This window comes from Engystomops pustulosus, chromosome 3, assembly GCF_040894005.1.
Source record: "Engystomops pustulosus chromosome 3, aEngPut4.maternal, whole genome shotgun sequence".
Classification (NCBI taxonomy): Eukaryota; Metazoa; Chordata; class Amphibia; order Anura; family Leptodactylidae; genus Engystomops; species Engystomops pustulosus.
Window position 1 is genome coordinate 227,588,300 of NC_092413.1, and position 27,996 is coordinate 227,616,295.

A 27,996-nucleotide genomic window follows, 5' to 3' on the forward strand; every position below is an offset into this window, starting at 1 on the left:
AGCTGTAATGGCTCTTTGAATAAAGATGATTTATCAATGTGGACGAAGCTGTAAGAATAGGGCACAACTAAGTTTTGCTTTTGTCAATTTCAATCCATTTAGAACATTTTTTGCAGCTTCCTAGGACATTGTATTGAGCCAGTAGGAAGAACATTCCCTCCAACAGAAAACAAGCCCTCATACGGCTTTGGAAGAGGTTTGTAAGGTAGGAAACAAGAAGGAAAAAGAAAACCCCACAAAAACAGAAAAGGGCGACAGCTTGAAAAGGGTTAATTCATCTGTTTTTCTGCACAAGGTTTTATTTGGGTTCTTGCTCAGGGGACTGGAGTTTTAGTGACCATCCTCCAATTTATATAGCTTGGAAATTAAGGAAGAGAAGCCGCGTCACCGACGTCCACAGGATTTTAGAGTTTTCTGGAATACTGCGAGTTTATTGCGATGCAGAGGACGATACTGGAGCGACGTCGCTCACTGCGGTGGTGGAGACGTAAAGACACGTGACCGGACGCACACAGATTTAATGAAAAAACGGACAACAAAAAAGTGGATAAAAAGGACCAAAGCTCAGACTTGTCTGCTCCAGGGGGAGACCAGCGAGGACGACTGATAAAGACCCAATGGGTCAAACGTGTAAAATCCAGACCAGAGATGCGACCATCGCTGGACACAGCAGAAGATCCGCTCACAACCAGAATAAAGTCCACGGGAAGGAAACTGTCTCCAAACATCACATTCACCACAACAGAACCAACAGGATCCGCAGTCAGCGCAGGCTCACCAGAACCGACGTCCCAGGAGACCCGGAAGATCACACCGGCTCCCGATATGACACAATCACACAATTCAGGGGGCAAGGGATTGATCCCAAAATATCGGCCTAGGTCTGGATCCTGGAGCTGGTCCCTATGATGGGCGAGTGGTCACCCACTGACATGACACGGGGGTAGGGGGAGGAGCTGAAGTCTTTTAGGTCTAGTGATTGGAAACGATGGCGACGGCCCAGTCCTTTATGGCCAGCGTCGTGTTCTGTAGGAACGTCCAGGAGGATTGTGTGATGTTGGAGAGATGCCTCCTCGTACAGTCCCACGTCACCTTCCCACTGCGGACAAAAGGCAGGAGATTAGATTAAAGTAACGGCACAAGAGTTTCGAGGACGTTTCTAACTCGCATCATAAAGGGATGGGTCATGGATTTCTATTTACAGGAGAGGTCCTCAACATCTGACACCAAGCCCTCCGCAACCATCACAGACCCGGCAGAAGTCACTGCCCCCCCCCCATCTACAGAACCTCCGGGCCAGGATTTAAAGGGATATTCTGGGGTTTCCTTCCAGAAGGGAGTCAATATCAGATGCCTGGGAGTCCAACACTCGCAGATCAGAGAGGAGCGGACCAGAACTTTAGGTTCGGGCCAAATGTGTCCACCTAGCCAATCGCTGCCATGCCTAGTTGCTAGGGACATAAAACTGCCCAATTGGCTTATTTGCAGCCCATCAAGCAACATGCCAGGGTTAGACAGAGGTGGCAAACAGACGACGCCAGAACCTGTAGTTCGGTTCCCCTCATCGCTAGTCAGGTCCATTCATCACATGACCTGTTTGGAACTCAGTCCCATTTAAAGGAAGTCCAACACCTCAACCCAAAGTTATAACATCTCAGAGAAATTCACAGAGATTTCCAATAAATGTTTATTATTTCCATCCTTTAGGCTGTTTCCAGGATATTCCTGGTTTATTCCGTATGCTAATGAGGCAGTTGGCGAACCACGGACGTGTCCTCAGCACCGGGAGCACTTCTATTCTATGTACAAATCTCTTCCCCGTTCTTCCAGTGTCACCCCAAGCCTCTCACAAGACAAGTCTCCCAATTATTGGACAAAGGGCAGTGCTCTAGGCAGGGATAGCAGTGCTCTAGGAGCACCAACTGCCTCATTAGCATACAGAATAAAGTGGGAATTTCTTAGAAACTGCATAATGGACAGAAATTACGGAGCCATTTTCTACAACTTGATACCAGAAGATTTTAATGTTTTCCTCCATTAAAGTTCTGCAGTACCGGGCAGGGCCTCCAATACCACGCACTGCGCTGTGTGTGCGTCTGCTGCTTAACAGATCCAAACGGATGATAATCATCCCAAGGATCGGTATCAATAAATGAAGCCCATAATATTCCTTTAAGAGTCATGTGAGCAACGGCAGCAAAAGACCAAATGTACAAAGCACACGGCTCCAGAAGGTGCCACCCCTGCAGAGGTGCTGTGACAACAGCACAGGTTACGTACTTGCAGGAGTCCACGTAGAGCTGCCACGTCTGCTGCATGGTGTCCTCGCAGTACTGCACCGCAGGCAGCAGGTAGTTGTGGTAGAAGAGGAGGAGAAGATCTTTTAGATACTCGAGCAGCTGGAAGACGGAGTCAGGAATCTTGGACTGGATCTGTCAGGACAATGGAGGGAGGTCACACACGGAGACAATGGAGGGAGGTCACACACGGAGACAATGGAGGGAGGTCACACACGGAGACAATGGAGGGAGGTCGCACACGGAGACAATGGAGGGAGGTCACACACGGAGACAATGGAGGGAGGTCACACACTGAGACAATGGAGGGAGGTCACACACGGAGACAATGGAGGGAGGTCACACACGGAGACAATGGAGGGAGGTCACACACGGAGACAATGGAGGAAGGTCGCACACGGAGACAATGGAGGAGGGTCGCACACGGAGACACGAGCACCCGCGTCTCACCATCACATCCACAGTATTTACCTGCTGCTACATATCATAGCCATCTACATGTCCCACCAGGACTCCACCTCGCGGGGCTCTGAGGAATGTTCTGGCTCTACAGTGGGAGCGCTGTGATGGTACTGGTTGTATCTGCCCGCTGTCACAGTATAAGAGTGTGCGGTGCCATGAGGACGAGCTCGACGCAGCCTCCGCTCCCCCTCACATGACCTTCTATCTGGGCTGCAGCAGACAAAAGCCTTAAAGCAGCTGCAGCTCACGACCAGACAGAGGGAGAGGAGAGAAAAGTGTCACGTGTATTTCTACGCATGAGACTTTCCATGAAGTGAATTTGCCTGTGTGACCCCTTGTACAGGGGTTAGTGGGACTTCTGTTTTCATTTTCTCATCACATTCTCAGACTTCTGATAAGTGACTGTTCCACGTTTGCTGGACCTAATCCAGAATCACTGCGCTGTTCTCCGCATGTCCGATCCGTTCTGTAATTCTAGGTGCCTGGCTCATAGGCGATGCCCCTGGAGCTGCAGCGTGACTTTATACATTGGGGGTTTGGGGGTCACACACCCCTTTGATAACTCCAGACCAGGAGGAAAACTGCTAGTAAGTCAGAGGGGTCCACATTGTGTCCGGCAGCACATGCGCACTACACTGAGGGATGCTGGGAGCAGGACAGCGCACACGTGCAGCCATCACTCGGCCGACCTCCTGCATGTAAACGCAGTGGATATAAGGCGGAGCTGGTGTCGCTTCTTACCCATTCTATGATTGCAGGTAGGTTGTCGCGGATGTAGGTCATCTGTGTAGAACATTTCTGTGTCACTAGTACAAGTCCGTCCCGACTCTTCTCCCATGTGACCTCCAGGACCGGTCCCAGCACCTCCACTGCCTGAGAGTAATACACCGGCACGTTGCGCTCCAACCAGCTGTGGAGAGACACAGAGGGGGAGTCACCACTATACACTGCACCGGGGGGTAGGTCAGGGTCTGCAGCGGGAGGACACTTACCTATGACACTGTAGGAAGATCTCTGATCCTCTGCTCCAGATGTGATGTGACAGGGTCATGACCCCCGTGTGCTGCAGGACCCCGGCCGTGGTGGAGGCTGAAATCACATCAACAAGGTTATCTCCCCACACAACTGCAGGGGGCGCTACAGCTGCATCAGGATCATTACAGCACAGGATATCAGCCCCAAGATCCTCACTGACCTTGGAATGATCCGTGTGTCCGAATGTCATGGATCACAAACCCGGATGTGAATACAAGGGCGACCAGGAAAATACGGAACCAGGGAAATCCTCGTCCTTTCATCTTCTTCAGAAGAGCCTTAAAAGTGAACAGAATAGTGAGTGCAGCTCTGGGGTATAATACAGGATGTAACTCAGGATCAGTACAGGATAAGTAATGTCATGTATGTACACAGTGACTGCACCAGCAGCAGAATAGTGAGTGCAGCTCTGGAGTATAATACAGGATGTAACTCAGGATCAGTACAGGGTAAGTAATGTCATGTATGTACACAGTGACTGCACCAGCAGCAGAATAGTGAGTGCAGCTCTGGGATATAATACAGGATGTAACTCAGGATCAGTACAGGATAAGTAATGTCATGTATGTACAGTGACTGCACCAGCAGCAGAATAGTGAGTGCAGCTCTGGAGTATAATACAGGATGTAACTCAGGATCAGTACAGGGTAAGTAATGTCATGTATGTACACAGTGACTGCACCAGCAGCAGAATAGTGAGTGCAGCTCTGGGATATAATACAGGATGTAACTCAGGATCAGTACAGGATAAGTAATGTCATGTATGTACAGTGACTGCACCAGCAGCAGAATAGTGAGTGCAGCTCTGGGGTATAATACAGGATGTAACTCAGGATCAGTACAGGATAAGTAATGTCATGTATGTACACAGTGACTGCACCAGCAGCAGAATAGTGAGTGCAGCTCTGGAGTATAATACAGGATGTAACTCAGGATCAGTACAGGGTAAGTAATGTCATGTATGTACACAGTGACTGCACCAGCAGCAGAATAGTGAGTGCAGCTCTGGGATATAATACAGGATGTAACTCAGGATCAGTACAGGATAAGTAATGTCATGTATGTACACAGTGACTGCACCAGCAGCAGAATAGTGAGTGCAGCTCTGGAGTATAATACAGGATGTAACTCAGGATCAGTACAGGATAAGTAATGTCATGTATGTACACAGTGACTGCACCAGCAGCAGAATAGTGAGTGCAGCTCTGGGGTATAATACAGGATGTAACTCGGGATCAGTATAGGATAAGTAATGTCATGTATGTACACAGTGACTGCACCAGCAGCAGAATAGTGAGTGCAGCTCTGGGGTATAATACAGGATGTAACTCAGGATCAGTACAGGAGAAGTAATGTCATGTATGTACAGTGACTGCACCAGCAGCAGAATAGTGAGTGCAGCTCTGGAGTATAATACAGGATGTAACTCAGGGTCAGTACAGGATAAGTAATGACATGTATGTACACAGTGACTGCACCAGCAGCAGAATAGTGAGTGCAGCTCTGGGGTATAATACAGGATGTAACTCAGGATCAGTACAGGAGAAGTAATGTCATGTATGTACAGTGACTGCACCAGCAGCAGAATAGTGAGTGCAGCTCTGGAGTATAATACAGGATGTAACTCAGGGTCAGTACAGGATAAGTAATGACATGTATGTACACAGTGACTGCACCAGCAGCAGAATAGTGAGTGCAGCTCTGGGGTATAATACAGGATGTAACTCAGGATCAGTACAGGATAAGTAATGTCATGTATGTACACAGTGACTGCACCAGCAGCAGAATAGTGAGTGCAGCTCTGGAGTATAATACAGGATGTAACTCAGGGTCAGTACAGGATAAGTAATGACATGTATGTACACAGTGACTGCACCAGCAGCAGAATAGTGAGTGCAGCTCTGGAGTATAATACAGGATGTAACTCAGGATCAGTACAGGATAAGTAATGTCATGTATGTACACAGTGACTGCACCAGCAGCAGAATAGTGAGTGCAGCTCTGGAGTATAATACAGGATGTAACTCAGCATCAGTACAGGATAAGTAATGTCATGTATGTACACAGTGACTGCACCAGCAGCAGAATAGTGAGTGCAGCTCTGGAGTATAATACAGGATGTAACTCAGGATCAGTACAGGATAAGTAATGTCATGTATGTACACAGTGACTGCACCAGCAGCAGAATAGTGAGTGCAGCTCTGGAGTATAATACAGGATGTAACTCAGGATCAGTACAGGATAAGTAATGTCATGTATGTACACAGTGACTGCACCAGCAGCAGAATAGTGAGTGCAGCTCTGGGGTATAATACAGGATGTAACTCAGGATCAGTACAGGATAAGTAATGTCATGTATGTACACAGTGACTGCACCAGCAGCAGAATAGTGAGTGCAGCTCTGGAGTATAATACAGGATGTAACTCAGCATCAGTACAGGATAAGTAATGTCATGTATGTACACAGTGACTGCACCAGCAGCAGAATAGTGAGTGCAGCTCTGGAGTATAATACAGGATGTAACTCAGGATCAGTACAGGATAAGTAATGTCATGTATGTACACAGTGACCAGCAGCAGAATAGTGAGTGCAGCTCTGGGGTCGCTGTACCTGGCAGGCAGACTCGCACTGTTCCACCTCCCGTGATTTTGGAGCTTTAGCAGTGAATTCCTCGTTGGTGACCCGGAATGACTGCACAGTCTCGTGCAGGGACTTCCTCATCTAGGAGATAAGCAGAGATGTTGTGTGTTGCAGACGGTGTATCCGCAGAAGCTTAGATACAGCGGCTGTGGATACTCGGGGGTCTCTCACCGCTTTGGATGTTGTGCCCCAGGATTTGACCAGATGCTGCAGGAGGAGACTGAAAAACAGAAGATGGAGGCGACTCGATGAGAGCGGAGGAGGAGCGCTTACACAGGGGAATAGCGAGCGGAGGAGGAGGAGGAGCGCTTACACAGGGGAATAGCGAGCGGAGGAGGAGCGCTTACACAGGGGAATAGCGAGCGGAGGAGGAGCGCTTACACAGGGGAATAGCGAGCGGAGGAGGAGCGCTTACACAGGGGAATAGCGAGCGGAGGAGGAGCGCTTACACAGGGGAATAGCGAGCAGAGGAGGAGCGCTTACACAGGGGAATAGCGAGCAGAGGAGGAGCGCTTACACAGGGGAATAGCGAGCGGAGGAGGAGCGCTTACACAGGGGAATAGCGAGCAGAGGAGGAGCGCTTACACAGGGGAATAGCGAGCGGAGGAGGAGGAGGAGCGCTTACACAGGGGAATAGCGAGCGGAGGAGGAGGAGGAGCGCTTACACAGGGGAATAGCGAGCGGATGAGGAGCGCTTACACAGGGGAATAGCGAGCGGAGGAGGAGGAGCGCTTACACAGGGGAATAGCGAGCGGAGGAGGAGCGCTTACACAGGGGAATAGCGAGCGGAGGAGGAGGAGGAGCGCTTACACAGGGGAATAGCGAGCGGATGAGGAGCGCTTACACAGGGGAATAGCGAGCGGAGGAGGAGGAGGAGGAGGAGGAGCGCTTACACAGGGGAATAGCGAGCAGAGGAGGAGCGCTTACACAGGGGAATAGCGAGCGGAGGAGGAGGAGGAGCGCTTACACAGGGGAATAGCGAGCGGAGGAGGAGGAGGAGCGCTTACACAGGGGAATAGCGAGCGGATGAGGAGCGCTTACACAGGGGAATAGCGAGCGGAGGAGGAGGAGCGCTTACACAGGGGAATAGCGAGCGGAGGAGGAGCGCTTACACAGGGGAATAGCGAGCGGAGGAGGAGGAGGAGCGCTTACACAGGGGAATAGCGAGCGGATGAGGAGCGCTTACACAGGGGAATAGCGAGCGGAGGAGGAGGAGGAGGAGGAGGAGCGCTTACACAGGGGAATAGCGAGCGGAGGAGGAGCGCTTACACAGGGGAATAGCGAGCGGAGGAGGAGGAGCGCTTACACAGGGGAATAGCGAGCGGAGGAGGAGGAGCGCTTACACAGGGGAATAGCGAGCGGAGGAGGAGGAGCGCTTACACAGGGGAATAGCGAGCGGAGGAGGAGGAGCGCTTACACAGGGGAATAGCGAGCGGAGGAGGAGCGCTTACACAGGGGAATAGCGAGCGGAGGAGGAGGAGGAGGAGGAGCGCTTACACAGGGGAATAGCGAGCGGAGGAGGAGGAGGAGGAGGAGCGCTTACACAGGGGAATAGCGAGCGGAGGAGGAGGAGGAGGAGGAGCGCTTACACAGGGGAATAGCGAGCGGAGGAGGAGGAGGAGCGCTTACACAGGGGAATAGCGAGCGGAGGAGGAGGAGGAGCGCTTACACAGGGGAATAGCGAGCGGAGGAGGAGGAGGAGCGCTTACACAGGGGAATAGCGAGCGGAGGAGGAGGAGGAGCGCTTACACAGGGGAATAGCGAGCGGAGGAGGAGGAGGAGCGCTTACACAGGGGAATAGTGAGCGGATGAGGAGCGCTTATACAGGGGAATAGTGAGCGGAGGAGGGTGGATCCTGCGCAGCGGCCACTTACCTGGACTGGGTCAGGTGCTTGGTGTAGAGTTGCCTCCAGACGCTGAAGCTGAGGGGGTCCAGGTTCAGACACTCGTAAAGACTGTGCAGGAGCTGCAACACAGAGAGAAGAGGAGCTAATACACTGTACACTGGGAAGCCACACACACACACACACACACACACACACACTGTACACTGGGGGGCTACACACACACACACTGTACACTGGGGGGCCACACACACACACACACACACACTGTACACTGGGGGGCTACACACACACACACTGTACACTGGGGGGCTACACACACACACACTGTACACTGGGGGGGGCTACACACACACACACTGTACACTGGGGGGGGGCTACACACACACACACTGTACACTGGGGGGGGGCTACACACACACACACTGTACACTGGGGGGGGGCTACACACACACACTGTACACTGGGGGGGGGGGGGCTACACACACACTGTACACTGGGGGGGGGGGCTACACACACACTGTACACTGGGGGGGGGGGGCTACACACACACTGTACACTGGGGGGGGCTACACACACTGTACACTGGGGGGGGGCTACACACACACACACACTGTACACTGGGGGGGGCTACACACACACACACACACTGTACACTGGGGGGGGGCTACACACACACACACACTGTACACTGGGGGGGGGGCTACACACACACTGTACACTGGGGGGGGGGCTACACACACACACACACTGTACACTGGGGGGGGGGGCTACACACACACTGTACACTGGGGGGGGGCTACACACACACACACACTGTACACTGGGGGGGGGCTACACACACACACTGTACACTGGGGGGGGGCTACACACACACACTGTACACTGGGGGGGGGCTACACACACACACTGTACACTGTGGGGGCTACACACACACACACACACTGTACTCTGGGGGGCTACACACACACACACTGTACTCTGGGGGGCTACACACACACACACACACTGTACTCTGTGGGGCTACACACACACACACACACACTGTACTCTGGGGGGCTACACACACACACACTGTACTCTGGGGGGCTACACACACACACTGTACTCTGGGGGGCTACACACACACACACTGTACTCTGGGGGGGCTACACACACACACACTGTACTCTGGGGGGCTACACACACACACTGTACTCTGGGGGGCTACACACACACACTGTACTCTGGGGGGCTACACACACACACTGTACACTGGGGGGCTACACACACACACACACACACACACTGTACTCTGGGGGGCTACACACACACACACACACACACACACTGTACTCTGGGGGGCTACACACACACACACACACACACACACACTGTACTCTGGGGGGCTACACACACACACACACACACACTGTACTCTGGGGGGCTACACACACACACACACACTGTACTCTGGGGGGCTACACACACACACACACACTGTACTCTGGGGGGCTACACACACACACACACTGTACTCTGGGGGGCTACACACACACACACACTGTACTCTGGGGGGCTACACACACACACACACACACTGTACTCTGGGGGGCTACACACACACACACACACTGTACTCTGGGGGGCTACACACACACACACACACACACTGTACTCTGGGGGGCTACACACACACACACACACACACTGTACTCTGGGGGGCTACACACACACACACTGTACTCTGGGGGGCTACACACACACACACTGTACTCTGGGGGGCTACACACACACACACTGTACTCTGGGGGGCTACACACACACACACACTGTACTCTGGGGGGCTACACACACACACACACACACACTGTACTCTGGGGGGCTACACACACACACACACACACACTGTACTCTGGGGGGCTACACACACCCACACACACTGTACTCTGGGGGGCTACACACACACACACTGTACTCTGGGGGGCTACACCCACACACACTGTACTCTGGGGGGCTACACACACACACTGTACACTGGGGGGGGCTACACACACACACACTGTACACTGGGGGGGGCTACACACACACACACTGTACACTGGGGGGGGCTACACACACACACACTGTACACTGGGGGGGGGCTACACACACACACACTGTACACTGGGGGGGGGCTACACACACACACACTGTACACTGGGGGGGGGCTACACACACACACACTGTACACTGGGGGGGGCTACACACACACACACTGTACTCTGGGGGGCTACACACACACTGTACTCTGGGGGGGCTACACACACACTGTACTCTGGGGGGCTACACACACACTGTACTCTGGGGGGCTACACACACACTGTACTCTGGGGGGCTACACACACACTGTACTCTGGGGGGCTACACACACACTGTACTCTGGGGGGCTACACACACACTGTACTCTGGGGGGCTACACACACACTGTACTCTGGGGGGGCTACACACACACTGTACTCTGGGGGGCTACACACACACTGTACTCTGGGGGGCTACACACACACTGTACACTGGGGGGCTACACACACACTGTACACTGGGGGGCTACACACACACTGTACACTGGGGGGCTACACACACACACACACACACACACACTGTACTCTGGGGGGCTACACACACACACACACACACACACTGTACTCTGGGGGGCTACACACACACACACACACACTGTACTCTGGGGGGCTACACACACACACACACACTGTACTCTGGGGGGCTACACACACACACACACACTGTACTCTGGGGGGCTACACACACACTGTACTCTGGGGGGCTACACACACACTGTACTCTGGGGGGCTACACACACACTGTACTCTGGGGGGCTACACACACACTGTACTCTGGGGGGCTACACACACACTGTACTCTGGGGGGCTACACACACACTGTACTCTGGGGGGCTACACACACACTGTACACTGGGGGGCTACACACACACTGTACACTGGGGGGCTACACACACACTGTACACTGGGGGGCTACACACACACACACACACACACACACTGTACTCTGGGGGGCTACACACACACACACACACACACACACTGTACTCTGGGGGGCTACACACACACACACACACACTGTACTCTGGGGGGCTACACACACACACACTGTACTCTGGGGGGCTACACACACACTGTACTCTGGGGGGCTACACACACACTGTACTCTGGGGGGCTACACACACACTGTACTCTGGGGGGCTACACACACACTGTACTCTGGGGGGCTACACACACACTGTACTCTGGGGGGCTACACACACACTGTACTCTGGGGGGCTACACACACACTGTACTCTGGGGGGCTACACACACACTGTACTCTGGGGGGCTACACACACACTGTACTCTGGGGGGCTACACACACACTGTACTCTGGGGGGCTACACACACACTGTACTCTGGGGGGCTACACACACACTGTACTCTGGGGGGCTACACACACACTGTACTCTGGGGGGCTACACACACACTGTACTCTGGGGGGCTACACACACACTGTACTCTGGGGGGCTACACACACACTGTACTCTGGGGGGCTACACACACACTGTACTCTGGGGGGCTACACACACACTGTACTCTGGGGGGCTACACACACACTGTACTCTGGGGGGCTACACACACACTGTACTCTGGGGGGCTACACACACACTGTACTCTGGGGGGCTACACACACACTGTACTCTGGGGGGCTACACACACACTGTACTCTGGGGGGCTACACACACACTGTACTCTGGGGGGCTACACACACACTGTACTCTGGGGGGCTACACACACACTGTACTCTGGGGGGCTACACACACACTGTACTCTGGGGGGCTACACACACACTGTACTCTGGGGGGCTACACACACACTGTACTCTGGGGGGCTACACACACACTGTACTCTGGGGGGCTACACACACACTGTACTCTGGGGGGCTACACACACACTGTACTCTGGGGGGCTACACACACACTGTACTCTGGGGGGCTACACACACACTGTACTCTGGGGGGCTACACACACACTGTACTCTGGGGGGCTACACACACACTGTACTCTGGGGGGCTACACACACACTGTACTCTGGGGGGCTACACACACACTGTACTCTGGGGGGCTACACACACACTGTACTCTGGGGGGCTACACACACACTGTACTCTGGGGGGCTACACACACACTGTACTCTGGGGGGCTACACACACACTGTACTCTGGGGGGCTACACACACACTGTACTCTGGGGGGCTACACACACACTGTACTCTGGGGGGCTACACACACACTGTACTCTGGGGGGCTACACACACACTGTACTCTGGGGGGCTACACACACACTGTACTCTGGGGGGCTACACACACACTGTACTCTGGGGGGCTACACACACACTGTACTCTGGGGGGCTACACACACACTGTACTCTGGGGGGCTACACACACACTGTACTCTGGGGGGCTACACACACACTGTACTCTGGGGGGCTACACACACACTGTACTCTGGGGGGCTACACACACACTGTACTCTGGGGGGCTACACACACACTGTACTCTGGGGGGCTACACACACACTGTACTCTGGGGGGCTACACACACACTGTACTCTGGGGGGCTACACACACACTGTACTCTGGGGGGCTACACACACACTGTACTCTGGGGGGCTACACACACACTGTACTCTGGGGGGCTACACACACACTGTACTCTGGGGGGCTACACACACACTGTACTCTGGGGGGCTACACACACACTGTACTCTGGGGGGCTACACACACACTGTACTCTGGGGGGCTACACACACACTGTACTCTGGGGGGCTACACACACACTGTACTCTGGGGGGCTACACACACACTGTACTCTGGGGGGCTACACACACACTGTACTCTGGGGGGCTACACACACACTGTACTCTGGGGGGCTACACACACACTGTACTCTGGGGGGCTACACACACACTGTACTCTGGGGGGCTACACACACACTGTACTCTGGGGGGCTACACACACACTGTACTCTGGGGGGCTACACACACACTGTACTCTGGGGGGCTACACACACACTGTACTCTGGGGGGCTACACACACACTGTACTCTGGGGGGCTACACACACACTGTACTCTGGGGGGCTACACACACACTGTACTCTGGGGGGCTACACACACACTGTACTCTGGGGGGCTACACACACACTGTACTCTGGGGGGCTACACACACACTGTACTCTGGGGGGCTACACACACACTGTACTCTGGGGGGCTACACACACACTGTACTCTGGGGGGCTACACACACACTGTACTCTGGGGGGCTACACACACACTGTACTCTGGGGGGCTACACACACACTGTACTCTGGGGGGCTACACACACACTGTACTCTGGGGGGCTACACACACACTGTACTCTGGGGGGCTACACACACACTGTACTCTGGGGGGCTACACACACACTGTACTCTGGGGGGCTACACACACACTGTACTCTGGGGGGCTACACACACACTGTACTCTGGGGGGCTACACACACACTGTACTCTGGGGGGCTACACACACACTGTACTCTGGGGGGCTACACACACACTGTACTCTGGGGGGCTACACACACACTGTACTCTGGGGGGCTACACACACACTGTACTCTGGGGGGCTACACACACACTGTACTCTGGGGGGCTACACACACACTGTACTCTGGGGGGCTACACACACACTGTACTCTGGGGGGCTACACACACACTGTACTCTGGGGGGCTACACACACACTGTACTCTGGGGGGCTACACACACACTGTACTCTGGGGGGCTACACACACACTGTACTCTGGGGGGCTACACACACACTGTACTCTGGGGGGCTACACACACACTGTACACTGGGGGGCTACACACACACTGTACACTGGGGGGCTACACACACACTGTACACTGGGGGGCTACACACACACTGTACTCTGGGGGGCTACACACACACTGTACTCTGGGGGGCTACACACACACTGTACTCTGGGGGGCTACACACACACTGTACTCTGGGGGGCTACACACACACTGTACTCTGGGGGGCTACACACACACTGTACACTGGGGGGCTACACACACACTGTACACTGGGGGGCTACACACACACTGTACACTGGGGGGCTACACACACACTGTACACTGGGGGGCTACACACACACTGTACACTGGGGGGCTACACACACACACTGTACACTGGGGGGGGGTGCTGTACCTCTTTCTTCATGATGGGGGGGCAGTTTGGGGTGGCTCTGGACAGGAAGGAGGGGAAGTAGGTGTGCAGCGAGCTCTCGGGGGTCGCTCCGAATGCCAGAACCTTCAGCCGGGGATAGAGGTCCCGGAGCTGCTCCTGCTGACTGCAATGTGACAGCACGCAACAGGTTAATGGGGAGAACAGACAAAAACATCACAGAGCCCCCCCAGGGGCAGAGGAGCGGCGTAACACCCCAGACCCCCACCCTCCCCCAGGGGCAGAGGAGCGCGTAACACCCCAGACCCCCCACCCTCCCCCAGGGGCAGAGGAGCGCGTAACACCCCAGACCCCCCACCCTCCCCCAGGGGCGGAGGAGCGGCCCGACACCCCGGTGCCCCCCACCCACCCTTCCCCCATGGGCAGCGGAGCAACGTAACACCCCAGACCCCCCACCCTCCCCCAGGGGTAAAGGAGCAATACACAACACCCTGGTACCCCCCCCCCAGGGACGGAGGAGCGGCCCGACACCCTGGTGCCCCCCCCCCCCCCCGGGGACGGAGGAGCGGCCCGACACCCTGGTGCCCCCCCCCCCGGGGACGGAGGAGCGGCCCGACACCCTGGTGCCCCCCCCCCCCCGGGGACGGAGGAGCGGCCCGACACCCTGGTGCCCCCCCCCCCCCCCGGGGACGGAGGAGCGGCCCGACACCCTGGTGCCCCCCCCCCCCCTGGGGACGGAGGAGCGGCCCGACACCCTGGTGCCCCCCCCCCCCCCCCCGGGGACGGAGGAGCGGCCCGACACCCTGGTGCCCCCCCCCCCGGGGACGGAGGAGCGGCCCGACACCCTGGTGCCCCCCCCACCCCCGGGGACGGAGGAGCGGCCCGACACCCTGGTGCCCCCCCCCGGGGACGGAGGAGCGGCCCGACACCCTGGTGCCCCCCCCCCCGGGGACGGAGGAGCGGCCCGACACCCTGGTGCCCCCCCCCCCGGGGACGGAGGAGCGGCCCGACACCCTGGTGCCCCCCCCCGGGGACGGAGGAGCGGCCCGACACCCTGGTGCCCCCCCTGGGGACGGAGGAGCGGCCCGACACCCTGGTGCCCCCCCCACGGGGACGGAGGAGCGGCCCGACACCCTGGTGCCCCCTTACCCAGGGACGGAGGAGCGGGCCGACACCCTGGTGCCCCCCCCCCGGAGGAGGAGGAGGAGCGGGCCGACACCCTGGTGCCCCCCCCCCGGAGGAGGAGGAGGAGCGGGCCGACACCCTGGTGCCCCCCCCCCGGAGGAGGAGGAGGAGCGGGCCGACACCCTGGTGCCCCCCCCCCCGGAGGAGGAGGAGGAGCGGGCCGACACCCTGGTGCCCCCCCCCCGGAGGAGGAGGAGGAGCGGGCCGACACCCTGGTGCCCCCCCCCCGGAGGAGGAGGAGGAGCGGGCCGACACCCTGGTGCCCCCCCCCGGAGGAGGAGGAGGAGCGGGCCGACACCCTGGTGCCCCCCCCCCCGGAGGAGGAGGAGGAGCGGGCCGACACCCTGGTGCCCCCCCCCGGAGGAGGAGGAGGAGCGGGCCGACACCCTGGTGCCCCCCCCCCGGAGGAGGAGCGGGCCGACACCTTGGTGCCCCCCCCCCGGAGGAGGAGGAGGAGCGGGCCGACACCCTGGTGCCCCCCCCCCCGGAGGAGGAGGAGGAGCGGGCCGACACCCTGGTGCCCCCCCCCCCGGAGGAGGAGGAGGAGCGGGCCGACACCCTGGTGCCCCCCCCGGAGGAGGAGCGGCCCGACAACCTGGTGCCCTCCCCCCGGGGACGGAGGAGCGGCCCGACAACCTGGTGCCCCCCCGGAGGAGGAGCGGCCTGACAACCTGGTGCCCCCCCGGAGGAGGAGCGGCCTGACAACCTGGTGCCCCCCCGGAGGAGAAGGAGCGGCCTGGTGCCCCCCCTCTCCCCCCCCCAGAGTCCTATGTTGCACCTGGCAGACAGCGAGTTGTTTGGCATGAAGGCGAAGTCCAGCAGCGGGAAGAAGTCCTTGGGTCCGATCATCCCGAATCCCTTGGTGAGGTTACTGTGCATCCTGCGGGACACAACCACCAGACACGTCAGAGAGAAGACCCCCAGCCCGTACCCCAAGACAGCAGAGACCCCCCGAATACTCACAGGAGGAGACGCTCCAGGTAGGAGATGGCGTAGGGCGAGAGAGCGCGGATCCCCAGGACCGGAAGCATGAAACCGAGCCACACTGCAAGGAGGAGGAGGAGGAGAGGTGAGTACCAGGCCACACTGCAGGGAGGGGGAGGAGGAGAGGTGAGTACCAGGCCACACTACAGGGAGGAGGAGGAGAGGTGAGTACCAGGCCACACTGCAGGGAGGGGGAGGAGGAGAGGTGAGTACCAGGCCACACTACAGGGAGGAGGAGGAGAGGTGAGTACCAGGCCACACTGCAGGGAGGGGGAGGAGGAGAGGTGAGTACCAGGCCACACTACAGGGAGGGAGGAGGAGAGGTGAGTACCAGGCCACACTACAGGGAGGAGGAGGAGAGGTGAGTACCAGGCCACACTGCAGGGAGGGGGAGGAGGAGAGGTGAGTACCAGGCCACACTACAGGGAGGAGGAGGAGAGGTGAGTACCAGGCCACACTGCAGGGAGGGGGAGGAGGAGAGGTGAGTACCAGGCCACACTACAGGGAGGAGGAGGAGAGGTGAGTACCAGGCCACACTGCAGGGAGGGGGAGGAGGAGAGGTGAGTACCAGGCCACACTACAGGGAGGGAGGAGGAGAGGTGAGTACCAGGCCACACTACAGGGAGGAGGAGGAGAGGTGAGTACCAGGCCACACTGCAGGGAGGAGGAGGAGGAGAGGTGAGTACCAGGCCACACTGCAGGGAGGGAGGAGAAGAGGTGAGTACCAGGCCACACTACAGGGAGGAGGAGGAGGAGAGGTGAGTACCAGGCCACACTACAGGGAGGGAGGAGGAGAGGAGAGTACCAGGCCACACTACAGGGAGGGAGGAGAAGGGGCGAGTACCAGGCCACACTACAGGGAGGAGAAGGGGCGAGTACCAGGCCACACTACAGGGAGGGAGGAGAAGGGGCGAGTACCAGGCCACACTACAGGGAGGGAGGAGAAGGGGCGAGTACCAGGCCACACTACAGGGAGGGAGGAGAAGGGGCGAGTACCAGGCCACACTACAGGGAGGGAGGAGAAGGGGCGAGTACCAGGCCACACTACAGGGAGGGAGGAGAAGGGGCGAGTACCAGGCCACACTACAGGGAGGGAGGAGAAGGGGCGAGTACCAGGCCACACTACAGGGAGGGAGGAGAAGGGGCGAGTACCAGGCCACACTACAGGGAGGGAGGAGGAGAGGAGAGTACCAGGCCACACTACAGGGAGGAGGAGAAGGGGCGAGTACCAGGCCACACTACAGGGAGGGAGGAGAAGGGGCGAGTACCAGGCCACACTACAGGGAGGGAGGGAGAAGGGGCGAGTACCAGGCCACACTGCAGGGAGGGAGGAGAAGGGGCGAGTACCAGGCCACACTACAGGGAGGGAGGAGAAGGGGCGAGTACCAGGCCACACTGCAGGGAGGGAGGAGAAGGGGCGAGTACCCCTTTTGACTTTTTTTTGTTCATATATTCAAAACAAAAGCAGCACAAACAAAAATTTGAGCAGCACAAACGTTGAACACCAATTTTGTTTGATTTGAACAAGGCGGGGGAACCCAACTTCACTCAGGTGAAGGGGCGAGTACGAGCCCACACTGCAGGGAGGAGAAGGGGCGAGTATGAGGGAGTCCTGCACCCCCCTCTAAGCACCCCCCCCGGTCAACTTCCCCCTTAGGGCACCCACCTTTCAGTCCTTCTGTCAGGTCAGAGTATCCGGCCTGTCCCACCGCCCACATGATGGCGAGACAGCGCAGCGGCCGGTTCTGCTCGGATCGCAGCATATCCAGGTACTGAGGAGACAAATTCCAGGGATCTCAGCACCAAAAGAAACTCCTGCCCCTACTAACCCGCTAACTGCAGTCTCTATACTTCTCACAGGAACAGCGCCATACACTGTACAGTGGCCACGCACAGTACTGCAGCCCGGTCATAGCGCCATACATTGTACAGTGGCCACGCACAGTACTGCAGCCCGGTCACAGCGCCATACATTGTACAGTGGCCACGCACAGTACTGCAGCCCGGTCACAGCGCCATACATTGTACAGTGGCCACGCACAGAACTGCAGCCCGGTCACAGCGCCATACATTGTACAGTGGCCACGCACAGTACTGCAGCCCGGTCACAGCGCCATACATTGTACAGTGGCCACGCACAGTATTGCAGCCCGGTCACAGCGCCATACATTGTACAGTGGCCACGCACAGTACTGCAGCCCGGTCACAGCGCCATACATAGTACAGTGGCCACGCACAGTACTGCAGCCCGGTCACAGCGCCATACATTGTACAGTGGCCACGCACAGTACTGCAGCTCACAGCGCCATACATTGTACAGTGGCCACGCACAGTACTGCAGCCCGGTCACAGCGCCATACATTGTACAGTGGCCACGCACAGTACTGCAGCTCACAGCGCCATACATTGTACAGTGGCCACGCACAGTATTGCAGCCCGGTCACAGCGCCATACATTGTACAGTGGCCCCGCACAGTACTGCAGCTCACAGCGCCATACATTGTACAGTGGCCCCGCACAGTACTGCAGCTCACAGCGCCATACATTGTACAGTGGCCCCGCACAGTACTGCAGCTCACAGCGCCATACATTGTACAGTGGCCCCGCACAGTACTGCAGCTCACAGCGCCATACATTGTACAGTTTTAAGGGGATCATTACCTTCTTTAGGTTGATAGTCACAGTCTTGGGCTTGTCCAGTAGAACCGCCTGGATACAGATCCGATACCCGTGGACAGACTCCGCCCCTTCGAAAACAAAAGAACAAAAATCAACACGTGGGACCTCATCTGCCACAGGATTACATCACACTGTCCACATCCAAGCTCCTCCCATCGTACAAGTAGCACCTCCTCCCCTGCTCCAATCACCTCCAGAGCTGCACTCACAATCACACACTACACAGAGGGAAGGCCATGCCACGCAGCAGCTCGTGACGTGGAGTTACACGTGGCACCATGTGATGTACGTGTCCTGCGTTATCCCTGCGTGTATCCACACTCGCTGTATCTAATCCCTCGGAGTTGTGTGTTACCTGCGGCTTTGTCCAGCTCCTGCTGCATCTGGAAGATACAGTAATCCAGGAAGGTCTCGTGTACGGCGGGCGCCCGGGCCAGCAGCGAGCGGATGACGCCCTTCAGATCCTTGTTCACCAGGCAGTATGGGTAATCTGGGCGGAGAGAAGGCGGAGTTACAGGAAACCATAAACCCTCCTCATACAGTACAGGAAAACACCAGCTGCACACCGAGGAGCCCTCAGGCCACCCCCAGTGCCTCCTGAGGACCCGCCCACAGCACAGAGCTCAGCAGTGCCAGGACCCGCCCACAGCACAGAGCTCAGCAGTGCCAGGACCCGCCCACAGCACAGAGCTCAGCAGTGCCAGGACCCGCCCACAGCACAGAGCTCAGCAGTGCCAGGACCCGCCCACAGCACAGAGCTCAGCAGTGCCAGGACCCGCCCACAGCACAGAGCTCAGCAGTGCCAGGACCCGCCCACAGCACAGAGCTCAGCAGTGCCAGGACCCGCCCACAGCACAGAGCTCAGCAGTGCCAGGACCCGCCCACAGCACAGAGCTCAGCAGTGCCAGGACCCGCCCACAGCACAGAGCTCAGCAGTGCCAGGACCCGCCCACAGCACAGAGCTCAGCAGTGCCAGGACCCGCCCACAGCACAGAGCTCAGCAGTGCCAGGACCCGCCCACAGCACAGAGCTCAGCAGTGCCAGGACCCGCCCACAGCACAGAGCTCAGCAGTGCCAGGACCCGCCCACAGCACAGAGCTCAGCAGTGCCAGGACCCGCCCACAGCACAGAGCTCAGCAGTGCCAGGACCCGCCCACAGCACAGAGCTCAGCAGTGCGAGGACCCGCCCACAGCACAGAGCTCAGCAGTGCGAGGACCCGCCCACAGCACAGAGCTCAGCAGTGCGAGGACCCGCCCACAGCACAGAGCTCAGCAGTGCGAGGACCCGCCCACAGCACAGAGCTCAGCAGTGCGAGGACCCGCCCACAGCACAGAGCTCAGCAGTGCCAGGACCCGCCCACAGCACAGAGCTCAGCAGTGCCAGGACCCGCCCACAGCACAGAGCTCAGCAGTGCCAGGACCCGCCCACAGCACAGAGCTCAGCAGTGCCAGGACCCGCCCACAGCACAGAGCTCAGCAGTGCGAGGACCCGCCCACAGCACAGAGCTCAGCAGTGCGAGGACCCGCCCACAGCACAGAGCTCAGCAGTGCCAGGACCCGCCCACAGCACAGAGCTCAGCAGTGCGAGGACCCGCCCACAGCACAGAGCTCAGCAGTGCGAGGACCCGCCCACAGCACAGAGCTCAGCAGTGCGAGGACCCGCCCACAGCACAGAGCTCAGCAGTGCGAGGACCCGCCCACAGCACAGAGCTCAGCAGTGCGAGGACCCGCCCACAGCATACAGGTTACAAGGATAGCCCTTATGTCCTGCTCCTTGGCTGCACCCAGGTCACATGACTCACCATGAGACTGGTGGCTGGGCACCGCCTCGTCTTTGGGGGTCTGCAGCTTGTAGTTCAGGTAGCCCGCCAGGTCCTTCACCCAGATCTGGGGGTTATCCGGAAACATCGTCTGACTCTTCTCCATTTCCCGCTGGAACTCCCCCAGGTCCAGCTGCAAAGAAACGGCAATGACTCCTCTGCTCCAGTCACATCCAGAGCTGCACTCACAATCCTGCTGACTGGCTGTGACTGGAACATCACATAACTATGGGACAGTCAGTGCAGCTCTGGTAGTGACTGGAGTATAATATATCATATAACCATAGTAAAGTGAGTGCAGCTCTGGTAGTGACTGGAGTATAATATATCATATAACCATAGTAAAGTGAGTGCAGCTCTGTTAGTGACTGCAGTATAACAAATCATAACTATGGGATAATGAGTGCAGCTCTGGTAGTGACTGGGGTATAATATAACTATAGGATAGTGAGTGCAGCTCTGGTAGTGACTGGGGTATAATATAACTATGGGATAATGAGTGCAGCTCTGGTAGTGACTGGGGTATAATATAACTATAGGATAGTGAGTGCAGCTCTGGTAGTGACTGGGGTATAATATAACTATAGGATAGTGAGTGCAGCTCTGGTAGTGACTGGGGTATAATATAACTATAGGATAGTGAGTGCAGCTCTGGTAGTGACTGGAGTATAATATAACTATAGGATAGCGAGTGCAGCTCTGGTAGTGACTGGAGTATAATATAACTATAGGATAGCGAGTGCAGCTCTGGTAGTGACTGGAGTATAATATAACTATAGGATAGCGAGTGCAGCTCTGGTAGTGACTGGAGTATAGTATAACTATGGGCAGAGGTCGCATTAACGCCTCACCAAGCGTCATAGACGCATGATGAGGCGCCATTACTCCCCAGAATAATTGCCAAGCGTAAAAGTACGCTTGGCAATTATCCCCCTGTAAGGTGCTGGATAAGCAGTGTAGCGCGCTGCAATCGTAGAGGAGAGTATCACTGTGATCGCAGCGCGCGGGCACTGCTCAGCACAAGACCAATAGCAAAGCTCCTTTACGCTGCCAGAATTAAGCGGCATGTAAGGGGCTTTGTTATTGGCTGTAAAGTATCGCCGGTAGATCGGTCGAGTCTGTTGGGAGAGCCGGCGGGTGCTGGGCGGGATCACCATAACTTCCTTCCAGTAAGTGTAAATCTCGGGGATGTGAGGGGGAGGGTGACGGGGGGAATCCTCACAGGGTCCAAAGATCATTGTGCGGTGTCTGGTCCGGACATTACTGACAACCTGAGTCTGACATCCCTGTCACTGGGCACTGCTACAGGGGGTGACTGCGTACAGGCCCGAGTGCTTGTGTGTATATTACTAGTGCACTGGAGTCTGCACGTGTTTCATCAGTTTGTGCGGCTGCCAGACTTCATTCACACAAGCTCCTCTGCTCCACAGTACTGCAGAACCAGGTAAAAAAAAAACAAGCTATTTGCCAGCTCCCATCCTGCTACTATCACCTGGCCCTGTACTGTCCTCCAGCCCAAGCAAACCCTGCTCCACGCTGCTCTATGGCCCTAGCTGCCCTCGTTCCTCCCCTCCCCCGGACAAGCTGCCGCCGTCATGTCCCTACAGCCATGGGAGGTGATTTACTGGAGGTTGGGGAAAAGGCCAAGTGTGCAGAGCTGCGTCCGTGGTCCTGCTTCCACCTCTCCCTCACACACTGAGCCCAGCATCAGCGATCATCATGGCAGAGGAGCAACAACAAGTTGTGCAGACGCTCCCTCAGCTGCCCCAAGCACCCTCAGCTGCCCTCCTCGTCCCCAGGGGCACTGCCAGCTCTGGTGATAGGACTGCAGGGCACAGAGGACAATGCATTGTAATAGATGGTCAATAACTGCATCTGGTAAGCTGCGGAGCCCTGTGTCCTGTCATTCATCTATCATGTTATTTATCTCTGCCATCCTCCCTTACATGTGACTGACATGTATGACATGTACAACAGGGAGAACACATGTCAAAATATCTTATGTATGTATTTTGTACACAACACTTCATATATGTGTAAGCAGGTCTGTGCGTTTGTGTTAATACACTGGGGCACATTTACGAAGGGCAATGCACCAGTTTTCTGTCTAACTTCGCACATTCTATTAGGTGCAAATTGCTTGTGCAGGTATTTAACAAGTGTCTGCGCCACATTAGTGTTGCACGCTGCTGTTTTGTGCCGCGCTGCACTAGTCTTCACACGACACAAATTTCTTTACTGAACGGGGCGCCAGATTTCTCATCCGGTGCACCAGAAAAAAAAGTGGTGCACTGTGTTGAGGAAGTGCTGGTGGCACCAGATTCATGAAGAACGTGCGCCAGAAATCATGTAACCTGTGCCTTCTGCACATTACACAGGCATCTGCACATAGTACAGACTGCACTGTTCTTAGTAAATGTGCCGCACATGCTCCCCTACTCCACAAGGAATTCGGCAAAAAAAAAAAAAAAAAGTAGAAAAAGTGACAGCCATTAACGACACGGATAGCCCGCCTGCCCATGTTTACTATTGCATCACTATCAGTTATATGGTTACAGGGTAAAGGTAATACAATTTAGGCTGCTTTTACGCATTCCAGTTGACTTGTGTTTAGACACTCAAGTCCAGCTTTGTGCGATCACATACGTGTTTCAGCTGAAACACATGTGATGTGTAAGGGTGCGGTCACACATACTGATAGCACTGCATTTACAAACGCAGCACTAGCGTACGAGGACGGGCCTTGGGACAATAACCTATGTGTTTCTAGGGTGTGTACTCCTTGTCGGCTAAAAATACTCCTCCAAAATGCCAAGAGGAGTATTTTTACTCTGCCTTGAAAAAGTTAATGCGACCTCTGACTATGGGACAGTGAGTGCAGCTCTGGTAGTGACTGGAGTATAATATAACTATAGGATAGCGAGTGCAGCTCTGGTAGTGACTGGAGTATAGTATAACTATGGGACAGTGAGTGCAGCTCTGGTAGTGACTGGAGTATAATATAACTATAGGATAGTGAGTGCAGCTCTGGTAGTGACTGGAGTATAATATAACTATGGGACAGTGAGTGCAGCTCTGGTAGTGACTGGAGTATAATATAACTATAGGATAGTGAGTGCAGCTCTGGTAGTGACTGGAGTATAATATAACTATGGGACAGTGAGTGCAGCTCTGGTAGTGACTGGAGTATAATATAACTATGGGACAGTGAGTGCAGCTCTGGTAGTGACTGGAGTATAATATAACTATGGGACAGTGAGTGCAGCTCTGGTAGTGACTGGAGTATAATATAACTATGGGACAGTGAGTGCAGCTCTGGTAGTGACTGGAGTATAATATAACTATAGGATAGTGAGTGCAGCTCTGGTAGTGACTGGAGTATAATATAACTATGGGACAGTGAGTGCAGCTCTGGTAGTGACTGGAGTATAGTATAACTATGGTATGGTGAGTGCAGCTCTGGTAGTGACTAGAGTACAGTGCAGGTACACTCACTGCGTGCAGCGCCTCCTGCAGGGTGAGATGCTTGCTTGGGGCGGTGCTGCCCCCGGAGGACGTCTTCTTGGTGCTCTTGCTGGGCTGCTGCGGCTTCTTCTGGCTTGGAGCCTCGGGGCTGCTGCGGGGAGGGACCTGCTCCTTGTTCTGCTTCTTCATCATCTTCTCGAATCCTTGTTCATAGACCGTCGGCTTTATGGCGACTGCGGGACACAAGCGAAAGGTCAGCAGGTCTGAGGAGGAGCCGCCCGCCCGCCCCCCCAGGGGTAACACATTGTGTAAGTGGGAGACAAGTCATCACCCGCAGCAACCAGACGTCTGCCCCCTGTCACTGGATGACGCAACCCCCGCACCAGGGGACAGGGGGAGCTATAACTGCAGCCGGCGCTGGTCCGGGGACAGGAGGACCTATAACTGCAGCAGGCGCTGGTCCGGGGACAGGGGGAGCTATACCTGCAGCAGGCGCTGGTCCGGGGACAGGAGGAGCTATAACTGCAGCAGGCGCTGGTCCGGGGACAGGGGGAGCTATAACTGCAGCCGGCGCTGGTCCGGGGGAGCTATAACTGCAGCAGGCGCTGGTCCAGGGGAGCTATAACTGCAGCAGGCGCTGGTCCGGGGACAGGGGGAGCTATAACTGCAGCAGGCGCTGGTCCGGGGACAGGGGGAGCTATAACTGCAGCAGGCGCTGGTCCGGGGACAGGGGGAGCTATAACTGCAGCAGGCGCTGGTCCGGGGACAGGAGGAGCTATAACTGCAGCAGGCGCTGGTCCGGGGACAGGGGGAGCTATAACTGCAGCAGGCGCTGGTCCGGGGACAGGGGGAGCTATGACTGCAGCAGGCGCTGGTCCGGGGACAGGGGGAGCTATAACTGCAGCAGGCGCTGGTCCGGGGACAGGGGGAGCTATAACTGCAGCAGGCGCTGGTCCGGGGACAGGGGGAGCTATAACTGCAGCAGGCGCTGGTCCGGGGACAGGAGGAGCTATAACTGCAGCAGGCGCTGGTCCGGGGACAGGGGGAGCTATAACTGCAGCAGGCGCTGGTCCGGGGACAGGGGGAGCTATAACTGCAGCAGGCGCTGGTCCGGGGACAGGAGGAGCTATGACTGCAGCAGGCGCTGGTCCGGGGACAGGGGGAGCTATAACTGCAGCAGGCGCTGGTCCGGGGACAGGGGGAGCTATAACTGCAGCAGGCGCTGGTCCGGGGACAGGAGGAGCTATAACTGCAGCAGGCGCTGGTCCGGGGACAGGGGGAGCTATGACTGCAGCAGGCGCTGGTCCGGGGACAGGGGGAGCTATAACTGCAGCAGGCGCTGGTCCGGGGACAGGAGGAGCTATGACTGCAGCAGGCGCTGGTCCGGGGACAGGGGGAGCTATACCTGCAGCAGGCGCTGGTCCGGGGACAGGGGGACCTATAACTGCAGCAGGCGCTGGTCCGGGGACAGGCAGAGCTATAACTGCAGCAGGCGCTGGTCCGGGGACAGGGGGAGCTATAACTGCAGCAGGCGCTGGTCCGGGGACAGGAGGAGCTATGACTGCAGCAGGCGCTGGTCCAGGGACAGGAGGAGCTATAACTGCAGCAGGCGCTGGTCCGGGGACAGGGGGAGCTATAACTGCAGCAGGCGCTGGTCCGGGGACAGGGGGAGCTATAACTGCAGCAGGCGCTGGTCTGGGGACAGGGGGAGCTATAACTGCAGCAGGCGCTGGTCCGGGGACAGGAGGAGCTATGACTGCAGCAGGCGCTGGTCCGGGGACAGGGGGAGCTATAACTGCAGCAGGCGCTGGTCCGGGGACAGGAGGAGCTATAACTGCAGCAGGCGCTGGTCCGGGGACAGGGGGAGCTATAACTGCAGCAGGCGCTGGTCCGGGGACAGGGGGAGCTATAACTGCAGCAGGCGCTGGTCCGGGGACAGGGGGAGCTATAACTGCAGCAGGCGCTGGTCCGGGGACAGGAGGAGCTATAACTGCAGCAGGCGCTGGTCCGGGGACAGGAGGAGCTATGACTGCAGCAGGCGCTGGTCCGGGGACAGGGGGAGCTATAACTGCAGCAGGCGCCGGACCAGCGCCTGCTGCAGTTATAGCTCCCCCTGTCCCCGGACCAGGGCCTGCTGCAGTTATAGCTCCCCCTGTCCCCGGACCAGCGCCTGCTGCAGTTATAGCTCCCCCTGTCCCCGGACCAGCGCCTGTCCCCGGACCAGGGAGATATAACTGCAGCAGGCGCTGGTCCGGGGACAGGAGGAGCTATAACTGCAGCAGGCGCTGGTCCGGGGACAGGGGGAGCTATAACTGCAGCAGGCGCTGGTCCGGGGACAGGAGGAGCTATATACTGGGGAGAACTACAACTCCCAGCAGCCTCCTGTCATATTAACCCTCTGCTCTCAATATACTGGGGAGAACTACAACTCCCAGCAGCCTCCTGTCATATTAACCCTCTGCTCTCCATATACTGGGGGAGCACTACAACTCCCAGCAGCCTCCTGTCATATTAACCCTCTGCTCTCCATATACTGGGGAGCACTACAACTCCCAGCAGCCTCCTGTCATATTAACCCTCTGCTCTCCATGTACTGGGGGAGCACTACAACTCCCAGCAGCCTCCTGTCATATTAACCCTCTGCTCTCAATGTACTGGGGGAGCACTACAACTCCCAGCAGCCTCCTGTCATATTAACCCTCTGCTCTCCATGTACTGGGGGAGCACTACAACTCCTAGCAGCCTCCTATCATATTAACCCTCTGCTCTCCATGTACAGGGGGAGCACTACAACTCCCAGCAGCCTCCTGTCATATTAACCCTCTGCTCTCCATACACTGGGGGAGCACTACAACTCCCAGCAGGCTCCGGGCAGAGTGGACCTGGCAGGGAGCTGCTGGGAGTTGTAGTTCAGTATCAGAGGCACAATCTGCCTCCAGCTGCTACTAGACCACGAGTCCCATCATCCCCGGGCAGCGCTGCCTGAGGAGCCTGATGGGACTTGTAGTCCGGAGCCAGGGTCCACTACACTGACAGGCGGAGGCGCAGAGGATGCTGGGACTTGTAGTCCCCGGGTCACTCACGTCCGGCGGCGGGGGGCGGTAGGTTGCTCTCCCCCAGCGCTTTCCTGCGGTCTCCATTCTTCTTGCTTTTTCCGACCACTTTCCATTTGCCATCAGCAGCCGCTCCGGAAGCCATGTCTGCGCCCGCACCGCACCCTGCGTCACTTCCGGGGGGTCCAGACGTCTAGCTCCGCCTCCTGAATGCGGACTCAGTGACGTGGCGTGTTGTGATTGGCTGACGCTGTCCGTAAGGAGCCGGCAACGCTGCTTTACGTCAG

General features: G+C 56.9%; 1 protein-coding gene across 2 annotated transcripts; it reads right to left on the bottom strand.

Moving 5' to 3' along the window:
- Window positions 1-12: 12 nt before the first annotated feature.
- On the bottom strand, window positions 13-27,968 carry TMEM214 (transmembrane protein 214). Of its 2 annotated transcripts, XM_072143912.1 has the most exons (17): window positions 27,740-27,966; window positions 24,687-24,889; window positions 21,174-21,324; window positions 19,727-19,861; window positions 19,354-19,439; window positions 18,359-18,464; window positions 16,672-16,753; window positions 16,487-16,588; window positions 14,548-14,689; window positions 8,310-8,401; window positions 6,607-6,655; window positions 6,406-6,516; window positions 3,955-4,072; window positions 3,752-3,848; window positions 3,501-3,669; window positions 2,281-2,432; window positions 13-1,099 (listed from the first exon to the last, which is right to left on the bottom strand). In XM_072143912.1, the coding sequence occupies exons 1-17, from the start codon at window positions 27,852-27,854 to the stop codon at window positions 973-975; spliced, it is 2,037 nt and encodes a 678-aa protein (XP_072000013.1). In that variant the 5' UTR covers window positions 27,855-27,966; the 3' UTR covers window positions 13-972. The 2 variants fall into 2 exon arrangements, with proteins under 2 accessions (XP_072000013.1, XP_072000014.1); XM_072143913.1 differs by lacking the exon at window positions 2,281-2,432 and having other exon boundaries at window positions 27,740-27,968.
- Between the last annotated feature and the right edge of the window lie 28 nt (window positions 27,969-27,996).